Source organism: Salminus brasiliensis, chromosome 17, assembly GCF_030463535.1.
Source record: "Salminus brasiliensis chromosome 17, fSalBra1.hap2, whole genome shotgun sequence".
Classification (NCBI taxonomy): Eukaryota; Metazoa; Chordata; class Actinopteri; order Characiformes; family Bryconidae; genus Salminus; species Salminus brasiliensis.
In genome coordinates this window covers 10,476,753-10,496,027 of record NC_132894.1, presented here as the reverse complement: position 1 = coordinate 10,496,027, position 19,275 = coordinate 10,476,753, and the positions used below count along the sequence as shown (strand labels likewise).

The window sequence follows — 19,275 nt, the reverse complement described above, 5'->3', positions numbered from 1 at the left end:
AAGGCCAAGTAAGAACACTCATTTAGTACTGTAATTCAGTGCAATATTTTAATTCATATTTAATATTAATATTTAATATTTCAGGTATTACCACTATGCCACTTTACTATATTCATATAATTTATATACATGCACATATTTTTTTCTCTCTTTGTTTTTATTTTTATTTTTTCATGTATTTTTATTTATATATAGAGTGTTTATTTTTACACAAACTGTTGCAACTTTAACAACTTTAATTTCTCTTCTGGGATGAATAAAGTATTTCTGAATCTGATTTCCATGTCCGTTATATCAGTTTGAAATGACTTTTGCTTCATGACATGCTGCATCATACTGAAAGTGGCCATTAGAAGATTGGTAAATTGGAAATGCTCATGTTCAGAAACATAAACCAATCAAATTTAAATACTAAGTAATTTTTCCACATTCAACACAAAATTACACTTTTAATGGCTGCTGCATTTTCTGAATCATTCAAACCCTTCATGACAAGCGTCTTTAGTACAGAAATATTCATAATAAAAACACAAAGAAACAAAAGACAAAATAAAACACAGAGAACACAACAAGGAACCTAAACATCAGCAAACACACATCGACATCAACCTTCTTGATATTTTGAGATTTTTCAAAGTTTTGAGATATTATCTAATTGCTTTGAGATATGTTCTTGTTATTCCTTGTATTGTTGAGATCCTTTCTTGTTATTTTGAGATGATCTCATTGTTTTGAGATATTATCTTATTGTTTTGAGACATATTATTGTTTAGAGAGACTTTCTCATTATTCCTCATTTTTTGAGATGCCAAGGGATTTTGGAAGTATGTATTTTGAGATACGTACTTGAGATTTCGAGATCTTTCATAGTTATCTCATTGTTTTGAGGTACTTTCTTGTTATTCCTTGTATTATTGAGATCCTTTCTTGTTATTGTGAGATTATCTCATTGTTTTGAGATATTATCTCATTGATTCGAGACATATTATTGTTTAGAGAGACTTTCTCATTATTCCTCATTTTGTTGAGATGATTTCAGATTTTTTGAGATGCCAAGTAAATATTTTGAGATACGTACGTACGATCTTTCACAGTTTGAGATTATCTCATTATGTTGTGATATTATCTCATTGTTTCGACTTTCTTTGTTTATTTCTCATTTTGTTGGGATACTTTCTTATTATTCGGAGAAGATTTCGCATTATTTTGAGATGCTAAGTCCTTATTTTTAGATACTTTTTTGATATTTTGAGATTATCTCATTATTTCAAGATTATTTTTCATTATTTCTGTTCTGTTGAGATCCTTTCCTGTTATTTTGAGATGATTTCTCATTATGGTGCTTTTGGGATGAAACAAAGCCAGTTGTTTCCTTTTAGGTGGCAGGTATGAGCTTCACTCATGGGTTTCCATACAAAAAAAAAGTTATTGCCTGTTATTAAGTTATTGTAATTACCGTCAGAATAAACTGTCAGCGAAATGAAAGACTACAGAAACCCTGGATGCCCGTAATTCCATTTCTTATCCACTACATGGCGCCGTGTTTACAACAGGAGGCGTTTATCAAACTTACAGGAACGCCATATCCGGCTGATGGTTGGGATTTGTTTGTTTTTATTTTTGCTAGCAGCGGGTTCAGTCTGTCAGCACCGGGCAGCGACACACTCAGATCAGAATAGTATGAAAATAAATAGATGTCAGCTGTAACAGATACATCTGCCGGCTGCTGTAAAGTCCGATAATGCTCCTGAGTCTATGAGACAGCGCGAAGTGTCCTCGCTGTAGCTAATTAAAAGCTGTAAAATCGATTAGCCTGACGGTGTTGTGTGCCGTTGACAGCTCGCTAGCTCGCTAATAGAGGCGCGATTGATGCGAGCTGTACGCCGAGCTACAAAGCCCGCTAGCTAGCCAGCCAGCCAGCTCCCTGCCTGGGCTGGAGACGAGGAACACCGCTTGCTAGGCTAGCTAGCCAACCAAGGACCACCTCCTTAAACCCTAATCGGCGTTGCCATCGCCTGTTCTCAAAACTGACATTTTTTCCGTGTCTTCCTAACAATGGGAAACGCCGCAGCGGCCAAGAAAGGCAACGAATTAGAAAGCGGTGAGTAGCTCTATTATACACCCTAGTTAGCATTGCTAGGTTTATTAGCCATTTAGCTCGCTAACATTATGTATATAGCTAGCTAACTGCTGTTTGTGGTTGGAGTGGAGGACATCAATAGGTTAACGTCGGCGGTGAGAAATCCAGGTCCAGAAATTACAAATCCACCCCAGGATTGTGTTTCAACTGCATGGCGGCTTTGCCTCATCTGAGAATTTACCCCGGGCAGTTGAAGTAGCTAAATACCGGGGCTGGACTTTTACTGGGCGGACCGGGCTTTGCCACCTTTGGTTAACGTTAGCTATGCTAGCACCGTGCGGCTAAACACGACTCACTCACTCATTCAGGTGTGGTAACGGTAACGGGATCCAGCTGGCTTTCGGCAAGGATAACGATAGCTAGCCAAGCAAGGTTTGCTGCATTAACGTTGTCGTCTTGCTACAGACAGCTGATACATCAATAATGTGTTTAGTAATACTGATCCAACCTGCTTATTTAACGTATTTCTGCAGGAACAGTTGGTGTATCTGACTGTAGCCAAGATCAGACTTGAACTGCTAAAGTGCCCAATCACACGAACACCATATGTCCAAATAATTGTGGACACCCTCTCTAATAAATGCATTTAGCTAGCATAGCTAGCTGCTTTAAGTTGCACCCATTGCTGACACAGATGTGCAGATGTGCACACATACACAACTTGTCTAGTCCCTGCAGAGAAGAATTGCCAATAAATTGGGACCACTGGAGCAGATGAACATGACTCTGTTGGCTAGCGTGGGATAGAGGGGTATAAACCCCCCCCCCAGTGTTAAGCTGTGGGGCAGTGGGACTGATGGATGGTGCTCCACCCAGTACTTTTGGGGATGATCATCCAACATCCTGACCTCACTAACGCTACTGTCGCTGGATGCAATCAAATCCTCACAGGAATGCTCCAGAGTCTTGAAGAAAGCCTTGCCTGGACAGTAGAGAGAATAATAATAAACAATAACAGTAACAATACATGGGATGTCTTAAAATCCCCTGTAGGTGTCCACATACTTTTGTCTATATATTGCGTGTAGAGCCTTTCCCTCCACCTGCTTTAGCAATTTAAATTATACTTTGAGATTTAGAGAAAAGGGTCCAGAGTTGGAATTTTTGGCACCAAAATAAGTCTGATTGGGTTGTTTCAGTTACGTTGGCTCAGAACCACTTGTCAGATTGCTGAAAGCCGCAAGAGAAAGTATGCCACAGAAAGTCAAAGCAACTTAGGCAGCGGCGGCTCAGTGGTTAGACTGACGGATTATCGTACACAGGGTTGTGGGTTCAACACCAAGGTTCACTAAGCTGCCGCTGTTGGGCTCTGTTGGACCCAGCATCTCCAAGGGCACTGTGGCATGGATTGCCTTGTGCTCTGAGAGGAATTTCATAGTACTGTAAAAGTTTAAATTATATTACAGTTGTTCTTTTTCACAAACGTGTGGTCATTTGTTTGACTGCAAAAATGTCCTTTCATATTTACATTTGTTGAACATTCAGAGTAATGTGTTTGGTGCAGTTAGTGTTAGTGGAGTTAATTTAGCAGTATTTGCCAGGACCAGGGTTTTTACACACTGCACATGTAATTCTTTATTATTTAATATCAATAAATAAATATACTGCATCCAGAATCCAGAACCACACACTACTATACGAAGTATACTATGAATGTGCTGTTAATGATGTTGTACTGTTTTACACTCTTTGTGATTTTAGTCTTAGCCTCAGGTACTACGCCTACACTATAAGACTGAGCATCTTATGTAGGTTAGTAATGGTACATAAAAGTCCTGGTTTAGGACACGTTCGATGCAATGGGGGAAAAACCATAAAAATGCACAAGGCTGAATTTCTTTTAATTTATTTTTAACAGGCAGTTGTGCAAGTTACAGTCTGTTCCACTTAGTGCGGTATAGTTCCTCCTGCAGTAAGTACATCCTGTGGTGTGTCAAGCAGAAAAATGTGAACACACTCGCGTTGGTCATTATATGTGTAAGGCTTATTTATTAAACAATGACAAAGCAAATGGAAATGGGTCACAATTGGCTAAAAAAAGTGAATCTCATGTTATAAAAGTGTAAAATTACTATAATAATAAAAACTGAATAAAAAAACATTACACAATCGGAAACTATTCAAACGGAATTAAATTTATATGAGGAGGGCTACAGGACATCTGTAGAAATGATGACCACTCAGGACTGAGATGGGAGTGGCTACTCAGTTTATGCACTGTCCTCACCTCAGAAAAAAGGATAATGTTGTTAACCAGTCTTAAAACCCACTAATAGTAAAAAATGACATTTTAGTTATTTGTTAATAACACGTATATAGGCAGTAGGCTACGCTACACAATGACTTGCCCAAAGGTGCTGGAAGAACGATGCTGAGGTTTGTCACATCGACCCCCAGGTGTCTGTGCCATGTACAACAAAACTAAATGTCTCTTTAAGCGCCTTCATACTTCAGAAAAAATGCAAAAACCTCCTTTTCCACAGGATTTGATGGAATATTTATTCAGTATTTAACCATTTAATGTCGATTCACACAGGATTATTATTATAACCATCTTATTTTACAGCTTGTTTTAGAGAAGGTAAAAGGCGCTGGACTCTTTACTAACGCGGAAGCGCACAGCCAGTAAAAAGGAGGGATCAGTTTTTATGACTGGTGCATACAGAAAGAGGGTAAAATTACAGAGAAACCCTAGTAATCTGTACATTACCCCACATCCACATGCATAACTAACCCCACCCAAAAAGGGCTTATGTCTGTCTGTTAGTATTTCTCAGATTAGTATTTCTTAAAACCTTTAACCAACTGAAGCAGTAGTTTTAAAAAAAAATGATTAAGCGGATTGAAGCAATTGTAACTCCATATATCATATTGTCTTTATTTCATAATTTTATTATTCTTTATTGTAGCCTGCTTTCCTTAAATGTAAAAAAAAAAAAAAAACCAACACTTTTTATCATTTTTTTGGACTTTAAAACAGTTTCAGATGTTCTCGATTCAGGAATACGCTTTACTTCCAATTTGTGTTTGGCAGGAACTAAAAAAAAATATTTTAAACAAAAAGAAATATCAGACTGTATGAATACATATAAAAACTGCTAATATTTCCACAACTATTACCACACATTTATTGCAAAATCAAGTATTTAGTCTGCAGCAGTCCAGAGAAAAGAGGCCACCAAATCCTGGAGTATCTGAATAAATATATTTCTTGTTCTTTCTGCTTTTGGTCACTGATCCCAGCTCAGCATTTTAGGTTTTGAGCAAAACTGAAAGTATTATAAGTCCTAGCTCTAGCAAACCTCAGTGTAGTTCTCCAACAGATTTTCTTGTTACTTCACCTTTTTCAGTGCCTATGGTGACCAATTGAGTTTAATGACTTGATGTTTGAGATTGTGTTTAAACTGTCAGATAAACCCCCATGCAGAACCGCTCTCCCACAGTCGCCGTGCAGCCATTAAGTTGGTTATCTTTAACAGGAAGTGTAACTGGCTCTGTACGCGGTAAGACAAAGCAGTAGTGCACTAAGCCAAGGCAAGCATCACAAACAGGAAGTGTCTGTCATTCACCAGGGCCTCGAAACCTGTAGCTGAAGCAAATTGTGTTTACCAGTTGGCTGTTGGACAGCTTAGCGCTAAAGCAAACCAGCCAATGGCTCAGGCAAGAGACCAAAACTTTGGCCAGTCTAGTGGCACCAATTCTGCTTTCCAAAGGCTGGATACTTTGGCTTCTCGCCTTTTTTACAAGTATCGCAAGGGAAACCAGGACAAATCTCAAGAAAGCGATGGGCCACATATCTCAGAGTACACCCTCGTTTGGGACGGAACAAGTAAGTGAGATGGAGAAGAACTGGAACTTGTCATAGTGCTGTGTGGTGTGGTGGTGGAACTGATTTGTGAGATTTTATTGTTTGTGAGAAGCAAAAATGGTACAAAACAGCCCCCGGAATAGCGCAACAGTAACACCTTGCCTGGGTTTCTCAAATAGGCTGTTTTTAGTAACTGAAGTGGTTTCAAAATCAGGTTATGCTGTGCAGCCGGAGGAGAAATGAGTGAAATACGAGGTTATGTGCTTCCAAACATATGCATACAAAAAGATATGTTCTTTTCACTTTAGAGTTGGGTTTAATCCTAATCAGTCTTCATCTGTGCATTATGTATATAATATATGTTTCAAAATAATACTACTAATAATAATAATAATCCTGGACTGCTCTGGGATTTTTTTTCTCATCAATCTGTAATTTTGATGCCATGTGCAAACCAGGTTTGGGCTACATGTCAATGTTGTTTCTAGCTTCGTCTCGTTTCTTGCTCCTAATAAAACATCTTTCTTTCTTTAGAAGTTTATCAGGCCATCATATTAGATAGAATGCAGACAAACAGATTCAAGGACAGTGAGTTAGTTGTGTTGTTATTTGTGTTTTTACAGAAGTTGATCTTTGCTTCTGGCTAGCTCACTTTCTGCGGTTAGTGCAGTGGTGCCTGCACATGAGCAGGAAGACTTGTGTTTCCTTTTCATACAGTCACCGACCGTTAGACTTGCAGCTCTCAGTAATGGAGTTGTACTTGTTGTACAGAGCAGGCAGTTAAGACATCCTGAAACATCCTGATTGATCACGTTTCTTACGCCTCTAGCAGAAGGACTGCACTACCCTATGGTGATTGTTTCTACAAATCGTGACTCAAGCCTGACTGATTTAAGGGGCTCAAAATTCTGATAGGCAGCCAATGCCACCTAATATAAATGTTAATGGTAATATCATAATGTTTGCATCATATGCACAGCTCACATGCAGGCATACTAGGGGATAACAATTTTTGATATTATGCATGTTAAAAATGTGAGAAATGATTTAACAGAGCTCTAATAACACGTCACAGATGGGTTTAATTCAAAGTTCTCCATTAGAACGTTTTCAGCAGCAGCCAATCCACCCTTTACAGAACTAACCCCAAAAATCACAACCCCAAAGGTTGGTCTTGCGGGCACAAGTTAGAATCTCAAGCCTCGTCAGCTGGAGAGCACGATTGGGCGTGCTCTGTCATGGTGTCTGCCTTTATCACTGTCTTTGAAAAGAGGCAGTGGCTGGCTTTGCATGTATCAAAGGGAGGTTAAGTTTTTTCCCCTAATAGTGTTGTGAGCATTGCCATGGGAGTTATGACTGGTGGCTTAATTGTCAGCACCAAATTAGGAGGGAAAAGTGTCAAATTTAGGGGGGAAAATTAATTACAAACCCATTCTGTTCACTGTGGGTGCACGTCCCCCTTTCTGCACACTTAAATCTGAGAAGATGCAAACGGATGTCTTGTTTGACAGTGGTTTCTATGAAAGATGATGAAATGGAAGACCTCTGGACGAGACTAAAGAACAATTGTTAATACAGTTTCATATTTCGATGCACTTTCAAATATGTATTGAAAAATGTTTCAAATTTGATTGACTTGGATTGAAAGTGCTACACACTTTTCACCTCATGTCAAAATCAGGTACTTAGTCCACAACAATAAAAAAAAAATGGCTGATGAAATATAATTGGATCATTTTATGGGTGGAACGAGCCCTAAATGTTTGTGATTTAGGATTCTTTTAGTGACCTCTTATTTTTCCTGAAGATTTTATTCTAATGCTTAAGCTTATGTTTGTTTTCTCATGTTGGGTTTCCTGGTAGAACAACCTTCAACACGCCTCTGATTTGTTAGATGCTCATTTGCATATTGTAGCTTCTAGCGATATCTGTATGGCAAGGCCTGCGATTGTGATAACAGTTGATAAACATGTTTGATGTCTAGTATTGCTCTGTTGTTGTGTTTGTTTTTGTTTTTGTTTATTTTTTTAAACAGATTTTGATGCATCGCTGACATTTCAGACACCAGTGTTTATAATGTTGTTGTAAAATGTACAGTGTTGTCCCGTGGAGCACTGTAATCCTTGCTGGTTGTAATACATGCTGGTTGTAAAATACGTAAACATTTCTTTCTCCCCTCTCTCTCTTCATCCGTGTGGGTGATTGTTCCTGCAAACCTTGGTGAACTGTAGAAGCTTTTGGTACGCTCATGTTTCTTAAGCTGCCCACTGTCTCTGAGAATGTGAGAGTTTCATCACAGCCCTGTACATTTCTGGAAGGCTGTGATTTTTTTGTATTATTTTTTTTTACATTTATATAACTAGTGTTTATTAGAAGTTTGCTGCATATAGACTTGGAGGGTCAGTGGGATAAGCCATTTTGTAGCAGTCGGTCTGCTTGCTGTAACACTGACATTGATAGACATTTTGAGCTCGTTTACACCTTACATTAATTAAAGCGTGTCCAGATGTGTGATTTTCTTTTTTTTTTTAGTTTATGGTGTAAAAAGCACATCTACACATATGTTGTGTCCAATTTTCATCCACTAACCTACTCTAAACAAGGGTTTTCATGGGAATTTTGGGCTGATACCAGTATTCCATACTTTTCTTTGCATATCTGCCAGAGCTGATACTTATGGCAGTACATAAATATTCATAAAATGTACAAATGAGGACTAAATAAATAACTATTTAAAAAATACATTTGTATTACATATCAAGTAATATTTCATAAATGTAATATAAATTTGTTACAAATGCTGTGAAATGCGTAAAATACAGATATTTGACCCCAAATTTTCCCAGTTTACCCATTCTGCCCATCCAGAGTACAATAAATAAATCACCAAGCATCATTTGGATATAATCATGCCTCCCTGGTTTCTAACATGTTACTGTCATTGTATTATACATGAAATATTAGAAGAAATCATTTAAAACAAGTAACAAATGGTCTGCATTGGCAGACGATTGTCCTCTCATCTGCTAGTCAGTGCTTGGAAGACACATTTGGGGTTATATAATAGTAAGCTGATATAGAAAACACATTCTGTTTACCGTCTGGCCACCTCCAAATGTGGTTCTGAGTGCAATAAAATTACACTGCTTTAAAGAACAGCAGTTCCAACTCCTTATGCAGCAGCGGTCAGCTCTCCCTGAGTCCAGCTTGGTACTAAATAACCCAGAAGCATGAAAAGTTGAAGCTGGAATGAGAATTTAAAACCGTTTCATTTGACACTTGCAGCCTCTTCGACAGTGGGCAGATATGTTTAATGTCTAGATCAGCTCTGTTGTGTTGTTTGCTTGCATTGAGTTGAGTTGAGTTTGCATGTACATGAACCCTCTAGAAAAAAGGAAAAAACCCTCCTAGATTGCCTTGATTGTACCTTTTTTTAACAACTAAGCAACAACTTCCTGCTTAGTTTTGTGTGTTTTTATTGAAATTTAAAATACCCTTATGCATGCCTGATAAATGCTTAATAAATCAAGATCAATTCTTGCTAACCTTTTTTTGTTGTTTTTTACATCTTCCCTTTAGTGAAAGAATTTTTAGCCAAAGCCAAAGAGGATTTCTTGAGAAAATGGGAGTGTCCTCCACAGGTAAACAAGAAGAGACTTCTAAATTTCCTTTTTTTTTTTTTTCTTCCCTTTTTTAATCTGCAAATTATACTCCCACCTGTTAAATTGTTAACTACTCTTTATTTCTTTCATTGCCATCTGCAGAGCACAACATGCCTTGATGACTTTGAAAGACTGAAAACTCTCGGTACGGGCTCTTTTGGGAGAGTTATGTTAGTGAAGCATAAAGCAACAGAGCAGTACTACGCTATGAAGATCTTGGACAAGCAAAAAGTAAGTACTCGCACAAGGCTTGACCAGTAGGTGCTTCTCTAAGGGATTGAAAAGTGTCAGTGTCAACACATAACGGAAATGGAAAGTTTTTGTCTTCAGTGTAAAACCTCGAAGAATACACCTACACCACATCTTGTTCCCCTTTGATTTGTGTGTGTGTTATACTGAGTAAATCCAATATAGGCTAGATCATAACCTCCCCCAAAAAATGACTAATTCTGTCAATAGTGTAAAAACTGGTGAGTGAGTGGAAAGATGATATTAGGATGTAGGTATGCCTCCTGTGAATGAAAAGTCTGCTAAAAATACAGGTACTTTTTATGTGGTAATTTATTAGTAATTTATTAACTCATTATGCTAACAAATTATGAATAGAAGAATACATAATCACCTAGCCAAAAACGTGTAAATCCATAATTGGTTTTAGTACATATGGTACATAGAAGTTATTATTAAGGATGTCCCGATCCGATCCAGGCAAAATTTAATGGATCAGTTATCGGCTATTTGAATCCGAATCAGAGTTCCGAGTCTTTGTTTTAACCACAGTGTTCAGAGTGCCATCTAGTGTAATCAGTGCACTATTAATGGACATTATTGTCCAGCTGCCAGTAGTAAGGACGTTACCAGTACATATATAATAGTTTAGAGTCTGCAGTATGGAGCTGTTTTATAGTGCAACATGAAAACAGGCCATAAGATCTGAAATTGTCACTGAAACGCTCTGTTTAACTAGTGGGCGGACCACAGTCCTTTTTTTGTTTTTACAACAGCACTGAGGAGAGCATTCAGAGCCGAGCGAAGGCTAACGCTAATGCTAATAGACACAGAAACCTAAATCGTAGCACATTCTCCTCACTATAAAATATTATTTAAAAAAAAGTTATTTCACATCGGTAGTGGATATTAGTTCAAAGTGTGTATTACTACACGCACACGCACACACAGAGAAGGTGATTAGACTGCAGTGTTTTGAAGGAGCTGGTAGCTGATTGGTCAGGGAGGTTAATCAGGCTGTATTCTAAGATATTAAGCATTCTATAACATACTTTTCTTAAGAAAATGTTTTAATAAACGAAATCAATCAGAATGTCTCATTATAGAAACGGATACTAAAAATAAAGGGATTTTACTTCAGTTTTAATCAGCAGCTCATCTTAGTTAAACTGTGAAGCTAAGATCGGTATCGGCTGATACTCAGCACTAAGAAACTCTGATCAGATAAACGGGCAAAATAACCTGATTGGGACATTCTTAGTTGTTAAAGTTTAATTCAGGTTAAATACTAATGGTTTTTAACCTGCCAGAAGAAATTTGCCTTGAAAGGTACTGTTTCTGTAGGGGCTGATAGTTAGGTGAAGGAACAAACAGCCACAGGTTTTTCTTGTTGATATTATTTATAAATTGGAGGCTTAAAAGTTTGTACTGAAATTAAATTGCAGTGCCAATCTGGTATTAAGTATTTTTAATAATTAGTATTAAGACTCAGTGTTGAAATACAATTTAAAATTTTACATTTCTGCATAATTACTTAAACATTCATTCATAGTGGTTTGATGTGTATTTGTAGAGAAACTTACTAATACTTATTCCTGTACAGTGATGGTGATGAGAACCAGGGGTTCTATGTAGTAAATGTACCCATTAAATCCAAAAGGTTTTCCAAAATGACCTGTGAATATACAGTGGGGCAAAAAAGTTCTCCTACTTAGAAAAATGAGAGAGGTCTGTAATTTTCATAATAGGTACACTTCAACTATGAGAGACAAAATGAGGGAAAAAAAATCCAGGAAATCACATTGTAGGATTTCTAAAGTAAATTATGGTAGAAAATAAGTATTTGGTCAATAACAAGTTCAACTCAGTACTTTGTAACATAACCTTTGTTGGCAATGACAGAGGTCAAACGTTGAATGTGTAAATCTTCTCCTGGTTTGCACACACTGTAGCTGGTATTTTGGCCCATTCCTCCATGCAGATCTCCTCCAGAGCAGTGATGATTTGGGGCTGTCGCTGGGCAACTTGGACTCTCAACTCCCTCCACAAATTTTCTATGGGGTTGAGGTCTGGAGAGTGGCTAGGCCACTCCAGGACCTTGAAATGCTTTTTAGAGAGCCACTCCTTCATTGTCCGAGTGCTGTGTTTAGGATCATTGTCATGCTAGAAGACCCAGCCATGTTCCATATTCAGTGGTCTCACTGATGGAAAGAGGTTTTTGCTTAAAATCTCGCGATTCATGTCCATGTTCATTCTTTCCTTAACGCGGATCAGTCGTCCTGCCCCTTTGCAGGAAAACAGCCCCAAAGCATGATGTTTCCACCCCTATGCTTCACAGTAGGTATGGTGTTTTTGGGATGCAACTCAGAATTCTTCTTCCTCCAAACACAACGAGTTGAGTTTTTACCAAAAAGTTCTATTTTGGTTTCATCTGACCACATGATAGTCTCCCAATCCTCTTCTGGATCATCCATATGCTCTCTTGCAAGCTTCAGACGAGCCTGGCCACATACTGGCTTAGGCAGGGGGACACGCCTGGCACTGCAGGATTTGAGTCCCTCTCTGCGTAGTGTTTTACTGATAGTAGCCTTTGTTACCTTGTTACTTTGACCAGCTCTCTGCAGGTCATTCATCAGGTCCCTCCATGTAGTTCTGGGAATTTTGTTCACTGTTCTCATGATCATTTTGCCCCCACAGGATGAGATCTTGCGTGGGGCCCCAGATCGAGGGAGATTATCAATAGTCTTTAATATGTCTTCCACTTTCTTACAATTGCTCCCACAGTTGATTTATTCACACCAACCTGCTTGCCTATTGTATATTCACTTGTCCCAGCCTGGTGCAGGTCTACAATTTTCTTCCTGGTGTTCTTCGACAGCTCTTTGGTCTTGGCCATGGTTTAAGTTTGGAGTGTGACTGTTTGAGGCTGTGGACAGGTGTCTTTTATACAGATAACGAGGTCAAACAGGTGCCAATAATACAGATAACGAGTGGAGGACAGAAAAGCTTCTTAAAGAAGTTACAGGTCTGTGAGAGCCAGAAACTTCTGCTTGTTTCTGGGTGACCAAATACTTATTTTCCACCATAATATACAAATAAATTATTTAAAAATCCTACAATGTGATGACCTGTATTTTTTTTTTCTCATTTTGTCTCTCATAGTTGAAGTGTACCTATGATGGAAATTACAGACCTCTCTCATGTGTCTACATATACATAATGTTTTAAGTAAAACAGTGATGCTAAAATAGTGGTGGAATCTTACAGTGCCTCACAAGTACATTTGCACCATCAGTGAATTAAAAGTTTTATGTCAGTACCTTGTCGTAAAACTGTCGTAAAACAATGCCTCAGGCATCGGGCCATGTGTTTGATTATCACTTTCTATGAGGGAGTTTTTAGAAGCAACCATTACCACCACTCTGAACACTAAGATTGTGTAAGATTTCTCTAGAAGATTTCACATCAAACATACAAACCAATGCTAACTACTTGTTTTATTACACCAACAGATAGTCTCTTAAATAAGAAGAATGAATAGATGATGTGAGTAAAGTTTGACCCTGTGACACTTATTTGCTTATTTTAAAGGTGGTGAAGCTGAAACAAATAGAACACACATTAAACGAGAAGAGAATATTGCAAGCAGTCTCTTTTCCCTTCCTCGTCAGATTGGAGTATGCTTTCAAGGTACGTTTGGGGGAAATGACGGTTGTTTTGGAGTAGGGTGGGTGGGATCTCTCAGAATTGATAAGCACTTGTACCCAAAGGGCTGTTTTGGGCAGCTTTCTCAAGGTTTCCTGTATCATTTTTAAAGAAATGCATGTGTGTCTGTATCATTTCTTTGCATGGGTTAATTTAGCACCTATATTTGACTGACTTTACAGGACAACTCAAACCTGTATATGGTTATGGAGTATGTCCCTGGTGGAGAGATGTTCTCACACCTTAGACGAATTGGAAGATTCAGGTGAACAACTTGAGCATGTTTACTAATTGTATTGCCCAGTTGGCTTGGTCTGTTTTTACATGCTAATCTGTCTCTCCAATCTTTTTGCCCACAGTGAGCACCATGCAAGGTTCTATGCGGCTCAGATCGTACTCACGTTTGAGTACCTCCACTCTCTAGACCTCATCTACAGAGACCTGAAGCCTGAGAATCTTCTCATTGATCAACATGGATACATCCAGGTAATTTTTTCTTCACCTATTATATTACAGGACTAGTATTTAGTGCCACATTAAGGATCCTTAGGATGTAATGAGATAGACAGGTGTGTAAAATATCTAAACAGACCTACTTATTTTATTATATTGTGTTTTGTGTGTATGTGTTTTCTTTTCCCTTAGGTCACAGACTTTGGCTTTGCAAAAAGAGTAAAAGGCAGAACCTGGACGTTGTGCGGGACACCAGAATACCTGGCTCCAGAGATTATCCTTAGCAAGGTTGAGTAAATAACCCATCCCACTGATCCACGTTTTTAGGTCCATAATTCTTTCAGCTGCAGGTTATATAACAGATATTATTGTGCGCTTGGTTTGTTTGTAGGGTTACAATAAGGCTGTTGATTGGTGGGCCCTTGGTGTTCTTATCTACGAAATGGCAGCAGGCTACCCACCCTTTTTCGCCGACCAGCCCATCCAGATTTATGAGAAAATTGTTTCTGGCAAGGTAAACAGTTGTATGGTCTTGTGGCATGCCTCAAACTATCTAGCAGATAACATTTCAGGAACTGTGTTGTTATCTTTAAAGGGGACATATAATGAAAAGCTCACATTTGCATGTTGTGCTTGTGTACAATTATTTCAGTTTTGTGAGTGTCTGCAAACCCACACTGTGAAGTAAGACAAGCCTGCCCGCTCTTTGTGGGCTGCCTGGGTACAAAAAAATAATTATGCCAGGTCAAATATGTCAGGGTAGAGGGTGCAATTTTTGGGTTACTTAAAAGTTACCGCCACCAAAAATTACACAGCAGACAGCAGGAGCTGAAAACCAACTGCATGAGTGTTCATCAATCCTGATTTGAGTAGCTAGAAACCTAAGGACGGAGGACAGCAGATTACGAGAGAGAGAGTGAGAGAGAGAGTGAGAGAGAGAGTGAGAGAGAGAGTGAGAGAGAGAGTGAGAGAGAGAGAGTGAGAGTGAGAGCCTGTGTGTGTATATGGAGCTGAAGAAGATGTGAACTCAAGGTGAAGTAAATGCTAGCTAGCTAGTGCAAATAGGGAGAATTAAATAAACTTAGAAGTTAGGTGTTAGAATTTGTGTAGTCTGGGAGAGTTGTAGGTAGTTGTATATTATCCTGTGGTGAGAAAGGAGCATAACATGTCCCCTTTAAAACAACTTTCAGGACTTTCAGATTAAATTAGTTTCAAATTAAATTGGTCAACGTTTTTATCTTTTGCCTGCAGGTGCGATTCCCCTCTCACTTCAGTTCAGATCTAAAGGACCTGCTGAGGAATCTGCTTCAGGTTGACCTCACAAAGCGCTTTGGCAATTTGAAGAACGGGGTCAATGACATTAAGAACCACAAGTGGTTTGCTACGACAGATTGGATTGCCATATATGAGAGAAAGGTATGGCCTCTTGTTAAACAGTATTTTATTCACTTGTTTTTACACTTTTTGTAATTCTACATGTTAGAAGGTAGAATGATTATTATTTAACATCGAATAATGTAGTCAATTATTTTCACATTCTTGTGAAGGTCATTGCCTTTTTTTATTCATTTCCTACCTCTACATCTTTGTCATCGCCTTTTTTCAATTTCCTGTCTCTGCTCTACTTTAATGATGCCACTGCCTTTCACTAGTTCACTAGTTATCGCTACACCTCTATTATGTAATTGTCCTCCGTTCATTTCCCATCTCTACACCTCTATGATGGTATATTCCTCATGTATACTTAAATTTCTTTTTATCTGGGCCTTAAAAAAGGTATTGAAATGCACTAAATTTGCCCAGACCTCCAATCCTGCTCCTGTATTATGTCATTTGTTCATTGTCCATCTCTACACCTTCTGTGATGTCATTGCCTTTCATTCATTTCCTGTCTCTACACCTTTATGATGTCATTGTCTTTTCTTCTCTTCCAGGTAGAGGCGCCCATCATACCAAAGTGCAGAGGGCCAGGCGACACAAGCAACTTTGACGACTACGAAGAGGAGGAGATCCGGATCTCGGACACAGAAAAGTGCGCAAAGGAATTCTTGGAGTTTTAGTGGGAGGAGGGTTCTCCTAGGGCTCTTACATTTTGGGATATATATTTTTTTCCTCCTTTATTTTGCACTCCTTCGAAAGGTGAGAGTGAAGCTATGACCATCATATGTGTTTTACCCTGTTTCACGTTTCTTCATTCCATGAGGCTGAGAGAGAGATTGATGAGTGCCGTGTTTCTCTGCGTGCAGGGTTGCACTAAAGCTATACATAGGCACGAGATGCAGTTTCTCTTTTGGGCTGCGACACAAAGCACCAGACCACACTGTTTAGTCTTTTTCTGTTCTGTTTCAAAATATATCATCATTTTCTAGAATGATGTGTTCTTCCTGTTGTTGCTGTTATTATTTTCATTATTATGATTATTATATTATGTTTTTTTTATATATTTATGAAAAGGGAAGAGGCCAGTTACTCTTTATTTGTGGTGAAGCAAATGTTTTAATTTTAGTCTGTGATGATGCACTTTTTTTTAAGGATTGGTGCTGCTTGTTCTTGCCAGCAACATCTTTTGTCTGTTACATGTTAAATCAGTTTTTGAGCTTCACACCGTCCGTGACGTACCACGACTTTATGCCCCCACAGAGTGAATGTGTGTGTGTGTGTGTGTGTGTGTGTGTGTGTGTGTGTGTGTGTGTCTGTGTCTGTGTCTGCAGATAGTAGGGGGACTTTGTATGTGTGAGTGTGTGCGCACACGTGTGAAGAATAAAAACTGTTAAAAGCATGTCTTTATTTTTTGTTTGTTTGTTTTAGTTTTGTTTCATTTGTATTTTATTTTTTTTAAAGAAGGAATCTTAAGATAGGTACACAACGCCAGCCAGAGCGCGCACACGCGGCAAATCCCCAACTGCTGAACCAATACATATCATACATTTTATCATTTAGGTCATTTTCAAGCACACTGTGCTTTTGGTTTTGGGTGAATAATTACTTAGACATGTTTATTTCCAGTAAAGGATTAATACACCAGCATGAAAATGACAGGCTGTTACTTTGTGAGGCTCATCTGGTACAACAGCTTAACTTGTCATTTTGATTCTGCAAAAAAAAACAACCCTAACCCTGGTCCAAAAAAAATTACAGGATGAATTACCTACTGTTTTCACAGAACTCCACAATAACAAGGAGATCTGGAAAAAAAAAGTGTGTTACAGAATGAGAGTCTTAATCTTTTAGTCCCAAAATAAAAGGTAGCCACCAGAAATGCAGCTCCAAACTCAAATTAGAGCCAGTTTCTCTTTTCTTAACTTGTCTTTTTATTTCTGCAAAATATATATATATATTGCAGGCTAAATTACCTCAGACCTAAACCTCTGTGTTTAGTGGAATTCTTGAAATTCTTAGTTTTCACAGAGCTCAGCAGTGGTCTGATGGGGTGGGGTGGAGGCAGTAGTTTTTTGGCCACTGCTGGGCACGGCATTCAGTCTGAGTGTGCATATCTATCCCAAGATCCTCCGCTAGACTTTTAAAACTTTTTCCGAATTGTGAAACAAAAATGGGATCTAATTAATGTTGGAATTTTTGCTTTAAACTAAACTAAGAGCCAGCATCTCTTCAACCATGTGATCATGTGATGCAAATATTCTGGTACTAGAACCTTGCTTGTCCTGCTGTGACTTTATTGCTGTCTGGATGAGTTTTATTCCAGAGGACGCATGTAAATGATTTACAGGTCCCTCTGATGAACAAATCCAACTGGGAACAGGGCTTTGGTCACTTTACTTTTTCAACTCTGCTGTTTATGTCATCCATTCAACCAAAATGCAGTTGGAACGAGTGTGTAAAAGCCAAATGGTAGTTACAAAGTGGCATTCACATCCAGCACAAAAACAAACGTTTTGCTGACTGGACCGTCAGCCTTACAGCTGTGTTTCCTTTCGTTTTTGTTTTGTTTGTTTGTTTGTTTTTACACAGAATTCTTATTCATGAAATACATTAAAGAGATGGCTTCTAAATGTGTCGTCCTACTTGTGGAACTGGCCTAACTGACATTTAAAGAAAAAATTGTCATCGAAGGTTCTTAACAAATTTCTAGTCGAAGGCAGTGTGTTTTTATTTATTTCATCGGAATGTTTAGCACTCGACACTCCCGAAAACAATATTTAAAAAAATATAATAATGATTTAGTTATTTCACTCGTCAGTGTGGGCTATAGTATGCAATGTCTATGTATTTAGTTTGTATGATAATTTGCACAATGTCATTTAGAAAGCTGCCCCCCCCCTTTCCCCGTATTATTACATGTATTTTTAAGGGACGTGTACACCTCTTCGCTGTAGCATATTTTATGTATCAAATGATATGTCACTGTAACAAATAAAAGAAAATGCTTTGTATTTCACTGTTGTGTTTTTTTAAAACTTCTGTCTGTTCTCCAAAACAGGGATTAGGCCCAGTCATGGACTATATTGTCACTGTCAAAACAAACCCTGGTATCTTCATACAAACAAAAAGCCCAAAAATGTTTTGTCCACATATTTACAACATAAATAACTTATTTTATACATGTATGCAACAAACATATTAATATTGTTTTATACATTTACCTGCATATACAGTAGTGTAAATAGGATGCAATTATGTACTGTAGCCTACAGGAGTGAGAACTGCTGCAGGTTTCACAGTATAGTGTTCTAGTGTATATCATTTACTATCATTATTATTATAATAAGTAATTAGGTAAGATAAAAAAAATAATTTTATTAATTTATAATTGAATGATGAGTCAAATAATTAATAAAATACTGGTACCGGGGCCTCTGTATTGATACTGGTTTTAAAGCCTTAAATCTATATTATTAAGTCTTACACTAGCACTCAAAAGTTTGGACACATTTACTCACGAAGGGTATTTATTTATTTATTTTTAACCTAATAATGGTATGTTACGTTTTAAAACAAATATTTTTCAAAAAGCCAGTCATTGACATGTAGGCCAAACATTTCAGAGTGGTTTCATGTCTAGATGTCATTCGCTACAGTAGTGGTGATGGTGTTAGATATCTACGATTTATTAAATTACAACGATTTTTGTCTCTAAATATTATTTTTCTACCTTGATAATTTAGGCGGGGCTCCGTACTAAACTGTGTGCGTCGAATGTTTATCCTGCAGTTTTGTTGCCTGACCAGTTAAACACGGCAGCACCAACTGCTGCAGTTTCACACAAATAAAAAAATAGCAACCAACAACTACATCTCCCACAATTCAGTGCGTGCGTCGAG

The 19,275-nt window shown here is 38.1% G+C and overlaps 1 protein-coding gene across 2 annotated transcripts; it reads left to right on the top strand.

Annotated features, from left to right (window-relative positions):
- Window positions 1-1,585: 1,585 nt before the first annotated feature.
- prkacba (protein kinase, cAMP-dependent, catalytic, beta a) lies at window positions 1,586-18,392 on the top strand. Of its 2 annotated transcripts, none has more exons than XM_072659867.1 (10): window positions 1,586-2,101; window positions 9,528-9,589; window positions 9,713-9,841; window positions 13,430-13,528; window positions 13,726-13,808; window positions 13,903-14,029; window positions 14,189-14,284; window positions 14,388-14,510; window positions 15,248-15,412; window positions 15,931-18,392. In XM_072659867.1, exons 1-10 carry the CDS (start codon window positions 2,056-2,058, stop codon window positions 16,054-16,056), a joined length of 1,056 nt encoding a protein of 351 aa, XP_072515968.1. In that variant the 5' UTR covers window positions 1,586-2,055; the 3' UTR covers window positions 16,057-18,392. The 2 variants fall into 2 exon arrangements, with proteins under 2 accessions (XP_072515968.1, XP_072515967.1); XM_072659866.1 differs by lacking the exon at window positions 1,586-2,101 and adding an exon at window positions 5,122-5,969.
- The last annotated feature ends 883 nt before the right edge of the window (window positions 18,393-19,275 follow it).

Coding starts and splice junctions, on each gene's coding strand:
- prkacba (XM_072659866.1), top strand. CDS start 5,792: ATGGCTCAGGCAAGAGACCAAAACTTTGGCCAGTCTAGTGGCACCAAT. Junction 13,529..13,725: donor GATTGGAGTATGCTTTCAAG/GTACGTTTGGGG, acceptor CTGACTTTACAG/GACAACTCAAACCTGTATAT. Junction 14,511..15,247: donor AGAAAATTGTTTCTGGCAAG/GTAAACAGTTGT, acceptor TTTTGCCTGCAG/GTGCGATTCCCCTCTCACTT.